The sequence below is a fragment of the Haliotis cracherodii genome, unplaced genomic scaffold (genome assembly GCF_022045235.1).
Source record: "Haliotis cracherodii isolate W230 unplaced genomic scaffold, xgHalCrac1.p SCAF_6, whole genome shotgun sequence".
NCBI lineage: Eukaryota > Metazoa > Mollusca > Gastropoda > Lepetellida > Haliotidae > Haliotis > Haliotis cracherodii.
Genome location: NW_027266319.1, coordinates 11,869,174 through 11,882,432, shown reverse-complemented (window position 1 = coordinate 11,882,432; position 13,259 = coordinate 11,869,174). Strand labels below are relative to the sequence as shown.

The 13,259-nt window shown below is 40.4% G+C and overlaps 1 protein-coding gene across 1 annotated transcript in view; it reads right to left on the bottom strand.

Moving 5' to 3' along the window:
* The window catches only part of LOC139444785 (inositol-pentakisphosphate 2-kinase-like), a 137,703-nt gene extending 134,930 nt beyond the window's left edge, over positions 1–2,773 (bottom strand). The window contains exons 1-2 of the mRNA XM_071225736.1: positions 2,628–2,773; positions 1,505–1,582 (exon numbers count right to left, since the gene is read on the bottom strand). Coding sequence (XP_071081837.1) covers positions 1,505–1,582; positions 2,628–2,708 — 159 coding nt within the window. The 5' untranslated portion in view covers positions 2,709–2,773. The remainder of the gene's footprint in view (positions 1–1,504; positions 1,583–2,627) is intronic.
* Between the last annotated feature and the right edge of the window lie 10,486 nt (positions 2,774–13,259).

The following is a 13,259-nucleotide window of genomic DNA, read 5'->3' as shown; positions in this document are numbered from 1 at the left end:
TTGGCTGTTTAACCCAAGTTTTTTGTGTTTGTTTGTTGTTTTAAGCCACACTTAATAATAATGCATCTATATGACGGTAGTTTGTAAATAATCTAATCCAGATACTCCAGTGATTGACATCATGAGCATCAATCTACGCAATTTGGACACAATGACATGCATCAACCTAGTCAGTGAGTCTCACCACTCAATCCTGTTGGTAGCCTCTTTCGACAAGCATGAGTTGCTGAAAAAACAATTTATTGCAAGTGTGCGTGTGTGTAGGGCGGAGTGTACTACTCCAGACTAATGCTGATTTTTTAGTACTAGTCCACTGAGATACCATGCCACAATTTAACAAGAAAACCCCACTCAGGCACAGTATATGGACTCTGGACCGACCTGTCCTCCTTTTAGCCCCTTTAAGCCGAGTGCCAGGCAGAGTAACAACAAGTACCATCTTTCAAATGTCTTTTGGTATGATGCGGCCAGGGATCACTCTGTCACTGGACCAGGGAAGATGATCTCTCCAGGAATACATGCAAGATTGGTGATGCAGTGTTAAACAATAATGAATTTGGGAATATTTACTGAGTGAGTGAGTGAACGAGTTGGGTTTAACACCGCTTTTAACAATATTGCAGTTATATCACAGTGTGTCAGCTTAATGTGGGAGGAAAGCCCGAAGTGATGCAGGTCTCAGACGTTTACCACTTCGGTGAAACCCACGAGCACGGGTATGGTGCTGACAAACCTAGAAACATAATCAGGGCCAACAGGAAATCGAACCCACAATCATAGGTTTCTGGCATGCTTAAGGGACGTCAACTCTGCACAGCTAATCGCGGCGCCTTAGACGACTGGGCCACCCGAATATTTACTGACATATGCTGCAGACTTAATAAATCCCTGAGGGTACTGCTGAACTGAGGCCTAATCAGGGTTGGTCGGTGTTACAGGGTCAGTCTGAAACTGTGTAGTTCCAGAAGGACTACTTGCCTTACCACTCATTGTGTCAGTTAACCTTCTAGTATCTAGTGCTTTAATAGCAGCAAATTGCAATTAACTATGACAGATTATGCATCATTCTCATACAGTCAGGACTGTAAGTAAATGCATTTGTGATATGTGCCTCTGTTAATTTCTGAAACATTTCACCACTTTATCAGTTTATCACTGCTCATTACCTCATAACAAATGTTAAACATGTATAAAGTGCATCAAAACAACAGTAGCGTATTCCCAGATCAATTTTTCAGAAACACCGGATCAGGCTGTTACTCGGCATGGCAAACTGCAGCCAATCAAATCACTGGACTGGAACAATAGAACAGCAGCTGATAACCAGACCTGACATGCATGCTAATTCCCTTCCACACAGCATACAGAATGGGGACCAGACAGAATAACCACACATGCTTCACTGTATGTATCAGCTTATACTCATAAGCTGTTGTGGAATATCTTGGGTATTAAACTGCGAGCACATATGAAGGTATTAATGATTAAGACTAAGAGTAAATACCTCAGAGGAGTCCAGTGGGTACAGAGTCTCCATGGCTTGTGTGAAATAGGTTTTCACCAAGCGGTACACCTGGTGGGTCTGAAAATGTAAATGAATATTCAATCAAACATACATTGTCATTAAAATCAACTATACACATTGTCATTAACAGAGAAAACAATTGCAATATTTACTATGTTTCCTTTTTCCCCATATATGTAATGTTTCCAAATCCCATGATCTTATTATCCCATTCTGCAGGTAATTAATTCTGGTTAACTTTATAGTAAAAGAGCGTTGCAACACTTCTGAGAAGAACTGATAATTCAGAGAATTTTAATGCTGTTTACAAAACAAATATACATTGATTTGAGGTTTTGTTTGTTTGTTTGTTTGTTGTTTAATGCCGCACTCAGCAATATTCCAGCTTTATGATGGCGGTCAGTAAAATAATCAAGACTGGACCAGACAATCCAGTGATTGACATCATGAGCATTGATCCTCGTAATTGAGATCGATGACATGCATCAACCAAGTCAGCGAGCCTGACCACCCGATTCCGTTTGTCGCCTTTTACGACAAGCATAGTCACCTTTTACGGCAAGCATGGGTTGCTGAAGTCCTATTCTACCCCGGATCTTCATGGGTCTGATTCGAGGTAAACCCATCTAACACTTAACTGCAATTAGACAGTTGTTACAAACAGAATCTTTTTTTTTAAAGGGCAGATATAGAATCATTGACCAAGGAAGTTTAGCATAAAAACTCAAATCATAGTTTTTATCACACATGATTAACGGTTTTTTTCCTCATCAGAAAACACTGATTTAGTGTCTAAATGGACATTGGTTCTTGAAACAGATTACATGTCAAACTCATTCAATATCTTAACAAAAAGACACTTTAATCAGATTCTCAACAAACACATACAAGGAAACAATAGGTTAATCATTTGTTCTTTTTGCATCTCCAGACCTGAATCTTTGGCGTATTTATGATGATTCATAACATGATGACAGATTTCGAAATGCCAGTGTGCAATACACGGTTGCACCGACCAAGAGTCACAAGTGACAGTCCGTTCAATCTTCATGGCAAAGTTCAAAACCAAAAGAATATCATCGATTAGCAAATTTTAGTTTACCTCTGGATCTGCGACAACAAGGCTGCAGTTTCCTTCACCCCTATATTTCCATTCGGCATTTTCGTGCATGGAGCGCGCCATCTTGGATTTCTCTTTTGGGTCTCCACAATTGAAGAGTTCCACTAGTCTGGCCGATATTAGCTGTCTGTTCCAGTTTACTCGTGCACAGACTGAACATGTACAATTACGCATGTGAATTTTATCATTAGCATCAAAGCTGGCATGATGTAAGCGTGTAAATATATGAGTTTTAAAGGGACAAATTATTCATCTGGTGTTCCAAAAACTATGGAATTCCACGAGTGTAAGAAACTTTCAGGTATCATTTTATTGCTATTATCTAATGCAATTTCTTCAGCCATGTTATCATGTTGAACTATCCTTTATATGAAGACTACCACGCGAAGCCAGGAAACTGAAAAAGATTACTCGGTGCCAACTGCCGAATTTACCGGAATGTTGACCCGGAATGTCGACTGTGAAAGTACATGTATTTGGGGGACTTTGGACTTGTCAGTTAACATTTCAACACACGATTTGAACAAGATACAACTGTTCCAATATCTCGCATTTATTTTGACACATTTATTTATGTCACGACACGCATATGTCACAGTGTTAATTTCGAAATAGGCCAACACCAATATTGGTTAGAAATGTAAAACGTATTAATAAAACTCACGTTGAGAATTGATATGCAACGAAGATTACTTTTATTGTAATTACGTTAGTGCAAACGTCTGTGTATAAACGCACTGACATCTGTGTATAAAGTCTGGTCATGTGGTTGGACACCATCTGGGTACGATGTTTAGACCCAATCGTCATGAAAGAGCTACAACCGCATCTTTTACTTTCACCCCCATCATTTTGTTTGGTTTTTTTGTTTTGTTTTTATGTTTGTTGTTTAACGCCGCACTCGGCAATATTGCAGCTGTATGACGGCGGTCTGTAAATAATCGAGTCTGGACCAGACAATCCAGTTATCGACATCATGAGCATCGATCCACGCAATTGGGATACGATGACATGCATCTACCAAGTCAGTGAGCCTGACTACCCGACTTATCCGACTTTTACGACAAGCATAGTCGCCTTTTAAGGAAAGGGTTGTAGTAGCAGCATGCATGAGCGGATATTTCTGTATAAATTACCACCAAAGACAATAAATAGATCTTAATTGTGACCCCCCTTTTCAAAAAAGCTGTATCCGCCCATGGCATGGGTTGTAGTAGTAGTAGTAGTAGTAGTAGTATAGTAGTAGTAGTAGTTGTCAGTTATTATTTCTAATATTATGATCACCACCATCGTTATTGCGACTACCACCACCCCATCGCCATAACCATCATTTATTAATTCTTTCATTAATACTATTACCACCATCACCATCGTGATGTCTACCACCACCACCCTGTATTCCCATGGCCATTGTTTATATTATGTATACATCATCACCATAGTCTTTGTTCCCTTTGCTGAAGTACCACCGGCGTCCGATATTGTATTTCTTATCACATTAATAATAATCATAATCATTATACTAACAGCGGTAATCCGTGAAGCACCAACAGGTATATGAAGGTCTATAAAATAGAAACAAGGAACACGGTAAATTGTGCGCCCACTTTACACCGCATCAATCGCGAGTTGGGATCTCCACGTATTATACGACTAATGGTATTGATCACATTATACTATACGAGCATACCACACGGAACTTCCTATATATACTAGTAGTTTACCAAGCACCCGGTAGTGCATGTGGCGAGGGCGTGTGGCTCGCAAACGGAACAGCATTCTACAACACGGAATAAAACATGCTTGTCATTTCAATCTTATCATCCTAACATCTGTTAAAATGAAAACATTTTACAGAAAAATACGTTAAATATTTTTATACAATACAGTTTTTTTAAAAGGAGCCCAGAGACTCTCCCCATTTTCAGAAACTGCGGTATTCTAGAATTGCCTTCTATTAGACGTGCATGGCCTGTCTTGGATGTATTTGTTTCAGTGTCTGAGTGACAGACGAACTAAAGTTTCTATTATTGCTATTCTGCATTAACTTAATTCCGCTTGAGTACAAGCTAACCACCAATCACCAGGTAAGCAGCTTAAACAGCTCTATGTAATCCCAATAATCTTATGTTATAGGTATAGCTTATTCAATCGACATTAATATATTTGGCTTTGTGAAGATTATAATCATTCAGTAAATATGAGGTTTCAAAGCGTTTTACTTTTATCTAAGATTTTACTTTTATCTAAGATTCAAACGATTAAATGCTTGTCATGTATTTGACGTCATAAGGAAGTAGCAAAATGTATTACAAGACAGGAAGATATACGCAACAGGTCGGTGGTGGCAGACATGGACATGCATGACACCACGTCATCCAGGAATCTGGCCCGAGCAGGATGTCAGGCATATTACCACGAGTCTCTGATGTTAGTGAGCTGTATTTTATCTGGTGTTTTTTTGTGTTCAGTAAGAACTCCATGTGTTACATTAAAAATAGCGTAGGACTACCTGATTCTTTCATATTAGCATAGTTAGTCTGTCGTGTCATGAAAGACTAATTATTGTAATATGAAAAAATCGGAAGGCCCTTAATTAATTTTTTTAGACCCGTGAAGATCCGGGGTAGAACAGTTCTTCAGCAGCCCATGCTTGCCGTAAAAGGTGACTATGCTTGTCGTAAAAGGCGACTAACGGGATCGGGTGGTCAGACTCGCTGACTTGATTGATACATGTCATCGATCCCGATTGCGTGGATCGATGCTCATGATGTCAATCACTGGATTGTCTGGTCCAGACTCGATTATTTACAGACCGCCGTCATATAGTTGGAATATTGCTGAGTGCGGAGTAAAGCAAGCAACCAATCAACATATTTTTTTAAGTTGAATTTGTCGTCATTGTGCATTAATCGAAACTCCGAGTAGACGAAATAGCATCGTCAATATAATGAACATAGTGACGAAGAGAATATTTTAGGATTAATTTACAATTAACAATTTTTTGCTTACCTAGAAATGCATTTCTCTTGAAATGGGGTCTATCTTCAGAATGGCAGCAATAAGTTTGTTACATGCCAAGTTAAAAGGTATAGGGATAAGGGTTACATGTGACAAACGACGTCCGTCGGGGACGCTGCATGTATGTGTGTCAGGAGTAGATTGTACACTGCATACGAACACAGCTTGTTACATTGAAGCGTAGCCATGTAGGGGTGCGTATTCATTACTGCCGCACTGCCACACAACTTTGATATCCACGTGGTAAACATGCAAGAAGCTAATCAGTTAGACACAATGTATTGCTTAACACGAAACAAACCTATCGAAACGAGTGAAGTTTAATTGTCATTCGTGTCGAGGCATTTAAAAAAATAAAAAATAAATACGATTTGTAAGCATATGTTGTGCTCGCATAGTCAACGGAGAAAAAAATGTACAAGAACCTCTATTTTCCTTAACTTTTTCAATGCTTCGCACCGCTGTTGTGACGTCAAGCTGACTTCGGATGCGACGAGGAATCGGTTATGTCGTAGAAATTTTATTAATGAACAGGAACGCCTTCTATAAAATGGGACGGTTTTAATAGTATATCTATCATTTTTGATGTAACGAACATTTTCATATCTCGAGACATGTTTCTACAGAGTCAATGTGTATAGATTTACACGGTTTTTTTAACAATAATCCAGCAACATCACGGCTGGGGACAGAGAACATGGGTCTCATACATTGTGTGCATGGGCGGATACGGGGGCGCACACACATCCCTTTTTTTATTTCGAAAAAAATCCAATAAATAGATCTTAATTGTGCACCCCCCACCACAGCCACCACCCCATCCCCACCCCCACCCCCACCCCCACCCACCCCTTTTCAAGAAAGCTGTATCCGCCCTTGGTGTGGTGCATGTGGTGTATCGAATCTGGTGTTTGCGTGAACAGCCTACACACTTTAACAACTAGGCTATACCCAACCAATATCTTTCTTTAGAAAGACTTGCCTGACAGACATTGATTTTGAAGGATAGCGTCGTGCAAAGATAAATAAAGATTGTTACCTGAGTGTGAATCACAAATATCATTTATTAGGAATAGAAAATATATAATGCGCTCCTATGGCGATCATACCACATACTTTATATTCCTTATGTTTTATATTTGGGATACAGAAACACACCATGGTGATACTGTCCCTATATGATGCTATATACTTAAACCAATCCAAGTTTAAGACGTAATTTCATCAATGCAGCTTTAGAAATTGCATATGATTATAGTGTTTGAGTAAACCATCCCGTTTATCACGCAGCCACGATGATTTACAGCCATGTTTGTCTACATAATTTCCCAGACATCGTAAAACCCCTATCTAAATGTACTACGAACCTTGGTCATTTATCTTGACCAAGCAGTGTTTGGAGATTAAAAGTAGTTCCTGATAGTTGACCTCATTTGCATATTTATCTGATCATGATGATAAGTTTATGGTACCGGTTTAACGCTTTCATAGCACAATCCATTATATGATAATTGTCACGATTCACGCATTGCACAAACATATTTATATGTGTGTGTGTGTATGTATGTACATGCGTACCGCTCTGCGTCAGTGAGTCAATGTTGATGTACGCCACACAAACCGTTACATGCGGGCAAAACCAAGTCAAAATAGTCTCTACGCACATACCCTGAAACAATAATATCTGAAACAAAATTATCCGACATCCTAAGCAAGTCTAGATTTTTTTCAATCTGACGCTAAACCGACACTTTGGGTTTTTTCTAATATTTTAATGACATTTTCACCCCAAACAGTTCCGAGACTAAATATTTCAGTGTTTGCTTCAAAGAACGGCACATGATCAACGCCATCAGGTGACGATTACGCAACACAGATCTGATCAAATTTCATAGCCGCGTGATCCTTGTTTTAAATGCGTCTTGGCATAGAGGGGCGGTCGGGTAGCCTAGTGGTTAAAGCGTTCGCTCGTCACGCCGAAGACCCAGGTTCGATTCCCGACATGGGTACAATGTGTGAAGCCCATTTCTGGTGTCCCCCGCCGTGATATTGCTGGAATATTGCTAAAAGCGGCGTAAAACCAAACTCACTCACTCACTCACTTGGCATAGAGTGGATCTATTCTGTCTCGGAATCCCTTTAGGACTCATTTCAAAAAGTGATACATTGAAATAAAAGAAGTCGTGACACTCATGTACTTATCCACACGACAAAACGTTCACAAAATCAATTTATTTCACAAATCCCCCGGGATTAGAATCGGTAACCCATTCAGATAGGGTGGTCAGGCTCGCTGATTTGGTTGATGCATGTCATGGTATCCCAGTTGCGTAGATCGATGCTCATGATGTCAATCACTGGCTTTTCTAGTCCAGATTCCATTGACTAGAATATGGCATCAGTCAGTTTCCAAAATAAGCAACTACATAATATATATATAGTTAGATGTTTTTATTTCCTAAAATTGATTTCTTTTGACATCGAAACATTTATATTATGCATCATTCTAATGTCCCCTTTCACTTGTTTCAACACTTTAGACCCGTGAAGATCCGGGGTAGAATAGGTCTCTAGCAACACAGCAACTTGCTGTAAAAGGCGACTATGCTTGTCGTAAGAGGCGACTAACGGGATCGGGTGGTCAGGCTCGCTGACTTGGTTGATGCATGTCATCGTATCTCAATTGGATGGATCGATGTTAATGATATCAATCACTGGATTGTCTGGTCCAGACTCGATTATTTACAGACCGCCGTCATAAAGCTGGAATATTGCTGAGTGCGGCGTTAAACAACAAACAAACAAACAACACTTTAGGCTACTGTTGTAACACAGAATGTTGTTCTTATCGTATGTGCACCTTCTACCATTCCAACGCATTTTACCTTGACAGTAGACTAACGCTTAGTCTTTGAAAATATATAATTGTGTTAGAAATAACTAACTCGATTTATACTCAAAAGGAGCCCCAATGAGATGGGTAAAAACCTAGACTTTATTTATATAGGACTATTACAGTAAGGGCTGGACGAAAGGGAAAATAATAGTTTTCAGGGACTGTGAGTCAGTCTACATTGACAACTCCAGAAAATAAATGCTTTGTTTGACAAAGATCATGGTGAGAAAAAACGCTCTGGAAGAAGCAGCAGATTTTATCCGTGACCGTGCATAACCGCTGGGGGACTATATGTATATGATAATGTTAAAAAGAAAAGGGAGGGTACAGCTTTCATCTTCGCCTGTAGTCTAATAATTAATCTAGTATGACAATATGTACACAATTGACAGTGTTTAAAAAGAGGTAGCCTCGTCGCAGTATTATCCTCGTGTCAACACTCTATGAGGAAATATTTATTAGATTTAAATTATAAAGCGTCATATCTGAACGTCGCACTGATTCATAATGTTGTGTCATGGTGCTTTAACAAGCAGGTCGCGCCTGTACTAGCTGTGCAGGTGGGGCGATGTACTGTTCAATGTTCACGTGAACACCGAGCAGTCATGGCATGGCTCAACATCTTGAAAAAAAACCCGCAATGGCAGTTCCGAGCTTTCATCTCCTTTGTGTTAGTCATTACTTATCGAGATGAGTATCGCATGGGCGCAGCGCTATATTTTTCTTATCATCTCACGAGAGATGATTTATTTGCTTCATAAATCTCGAATGACGAATGCCCAGTTAGCGTTGTGACCCGCTTCGCAGTCGGCACTTAATATTCCCATTGTTATATATTTATATGTTAAAATTCGGTGTAAGGACGTCAATTGCGAAACAAGGAAAGTAAATGGATCGGGAAGTCAGCGGTTAGCGTGTGGTATAGTTTACTTGCTGACCTAAACAAGACCACGAGCTCTGCTCACTACACTACCTATAACGCGTGGGCGTTTCTGTAGTATGAGGAAAATCCGGTTTGACGTCATGATTCCTAATATGGAAGACGCTCCTTATTGATTGGCTGCTGAATATGACGTCACAGGTCAAGGTCGTTCACACACGAGTAGTCAGACTTCGTGAAGTTGTTTACGCACTGAATCGTAAACAGACTATAAATAGATAATATCCAGATTGGCGTATCGCCAAGTATATTACGCCGGTTTCTCAATGCCCTTTATACAACCTTGGGTAATTGACCCGATTTTGTCTACGTGCGGTGCGAGCTGTCAGATGGCTCTTAAAGCTGACGTCTCGTTTTCATCGAGCTGAAGTAAGATATATATTTCACAACTGACAGTCATAATAGAACGATAGGACACAACAATATCTGACTCGAGGGCTTCTTGTGAGACATGGAGTTCGTGAATCCAGGAATTGGTAGCGGGAGTAAAAACAAGGAACGAACAGGGCTTATCCGAAACACGAATACTTCGGGGCCAATGAGTTCAGTCTTGAATTCTGATTAGACTTAAAACCCAGAAGTTAATTGATGGCTTACATCAGGCGGGAATCAGATATCGTGTTGGGCCTCGGTACCAACAAAATGGCAGGAAGCGAGTGGGAGTATTTAAGACATGGTAAACAACTAGGGTTGTTGTTAGTGAGTGGGTACTATTGTTACATGAGTCAGTATCTGTATGTGTCATATCATGTATCATAATCACATGATCCATAATTAAATTTTGCAAAATTTACCAGTACTGCGTCCTCTGTACCAACTTTCCCCTAAAGCACATGCACCTCGATTTTATGCTGTGCCGAGCGTGTGTTCTTTCCACTACACAATATGAACCATCGATTTCTATCATTTCATAGTCATGTATATACGTACAATGTTACCACCAGTCCACGGTACAATATCTACCATCCGTTCACGGTACAATATCTCCCGTCAGTCCACGGCACAATATCTACCATCAGTTCACGGTACATTATCTATCATCAGTCCACGGTACAATATCTCCCATCAGTCCACGGCACAATATCTACCATCAGTTCACGGTACATTATCTATCATCAGTCCACGGTACAATATCTACCACCAGTCCACGGTACAATATCTACCATCAGTCCACGGTACAATATCTACCATTAGTCCAAGGCACAATATCTCCCATCAGTCCACGGTATAATATCTACCATCAGTCCACGGTACAATATCTACCATTAGTCCAAGGCACAATATCTCCCATCAGTCCACGGTACAATATCTACCATCAGTTCACAGTACAATATCTACCACCAGTCCACGGCACAATATCTACCACCAGTCCTAGGTTAATATCTACCATCAGTTCACGGCACAATATCTACCATCAGTCCATGGCACAATATCTACCACCAGTCCACGGTACAATATCTACCATCAGTTCGGGGTACAACATCTACCATCAGTCCACGATACAATATCTACCATCATTTCACTGTACAATATCTACCATCATTTCACGATACAATATCTACCACCAGTCCACGGTACAATATCTACCATCAGTCCACGGTACAATATCTACCACCAGCTCATATTTTATTATGAATATGAATTCGGTAGTTATCTGTCAATGTCTCACTATCCTCTATGGTGTGGTGCAATATCCTAAACAAGACAGAAAATAGGCAAACCAAACAATACGTGGAGCATAGCCCCCTTTAAAACACACGCTTTACGTTATTTCAAAAACAACATACGAGTGTTACAGCCAAGTTAAAGCCGAGGGTGTATGTGTCTCCTCTAAACAGTTTGGGGCGATGCGTAATGTGGGTAATCTAAAAACATTTGTCTCTGCTGACAATGTCAAATCGTACGTCACACTCACTATCATTTATGTTACACATAAACACCACGTGGGGATTGTACTCTCCAAGATATGCCGTATCGGCTCAGTGGTCAGCTGGTATATATGTACCGACATATGTTTCTTTCTGACACTGACCTAGCAAGTACACATTAGTCAAACAGGGCTGTACTCATTTGAATAGTTTGTTTGTTAGTACTCCGTATCCATGTCGCCCGCGGTGGAGCAGCTCGCTAAGACGTAACAGCTGTTGACTGTTCGCTGTGACATCGCCTCTAGTAAACACATTCTTGCCAAAGAGAAGATGCTTGCCTTATTATCATAATTATTATTATCATCAATATTTTCGTCATTATTACCGTCAGCTCTGTTGTTATCATCATCACAGATAGTGCTGTAAGTAGTAGTAGTAGTAGTAGTAGTAGTAGTAGTTTCATCATCATAATATCATCATAAATATTGTTCCTTGCAACAGCAGCATCATTGTTGTATTTGTTGTCGGTTGTTATCATCACCCTCATCATCACCATCACCATCATCATCATCATAGATATTGTTGTTGGTAGTAGTAGTAGTTGTAGTGGTAGTAGCAGTAGTAGAAGTAGAAGTAGTAGTAGTAGTAGTAGTAGTAGTTTCATCATCATAATAATCATCATAAATAATGTTCCTTGCAACAGCATCACAATTGTTGTGTTTGTTGTAGGATGTTATCACCATCACCACCATCATCATCACCATCATCATCACCATCACCATCACCATCACCATCATCATCATCATCATCTTTAATATCGTTGGTGCGTGGTATTATCACCACAGTCAGCAGCAGCAACAACAGCAACTTTGTTATTATCATCTTCACCATCAGTGTTTTTGGTATTATCGGTCTCATCTTCACTATCAGCTCCTGGAACAACATGGTTCTAGTTATGTTTTCTGCTTGTTAAAGGACATGTTCCAGAAGAAATGCGAAAAAAACTAATTGGTTCTCAGGTGTCACCTACATATTGTTGGGAGGGGGGGGGGGGGGGGGGGGGGGTGGGGGGCGTAGAGGTGGGGGGCGGATCGGTTGGTCAGGTTCGGTGACTATATGGCTAGAGTGCGTGTCACCGTACCACCATGGCGTGGGGCGTTGCTCAATATATCAATCTCTGGTTTATCTGGCCCAGGCTCGATTACGTACATGCCGGTTGGAGGAATAGATGTAATTGTAAATATCTGCAAACAGAAAGTCATTGACTGGGTTGATAACTGATCAGAACTGCACAGCATGCATAACGTATTCATAGGTCGTTAAGCTTTTATTCATTTTTAAAATGTACATTTATTTAAGATGTTTATTTAAACTGCATTGCTGTTTTAATAATCTTGGAATACAACATGTTTGAGGGGTCTATGTGACGTTGAAGATGTTGCACCAAAATATTTACAATGCACTCTCGATTGTTGAGGTCTGTTGAGTGAGTGTGCTTTTACGCCACTTTTAGCAATATTCCAGCAATATCATGGCCGGGGATACCAGAAATGGGCTTCACACTTTCTGTCCATGTGGGGAATCGAACCCGGGACTTCGGCGTGACGAGCCGACACTTTAACCTCTGTGTTACCCTCGGCCCTGAGGTCTATTTGGGGCGGTCGGGTTGCCTAGTGGTTAAAGCGTTCGCTCGTTACGTCCAAGACCCGATTCCATTTACGTGTAAAGCCCATTTCTGGTGTCCCCGCCGTGATATTGCTGGAACATTGCTAAAAGCGGCGTAAAACCATACTCACTCACTGAGATCTATTGATCAGCACGTCATGCGAGTTCCTTCTACACGCCAACGTATGACGATCGCTCCTTGTAGGGCCGAAATTTATATTTGT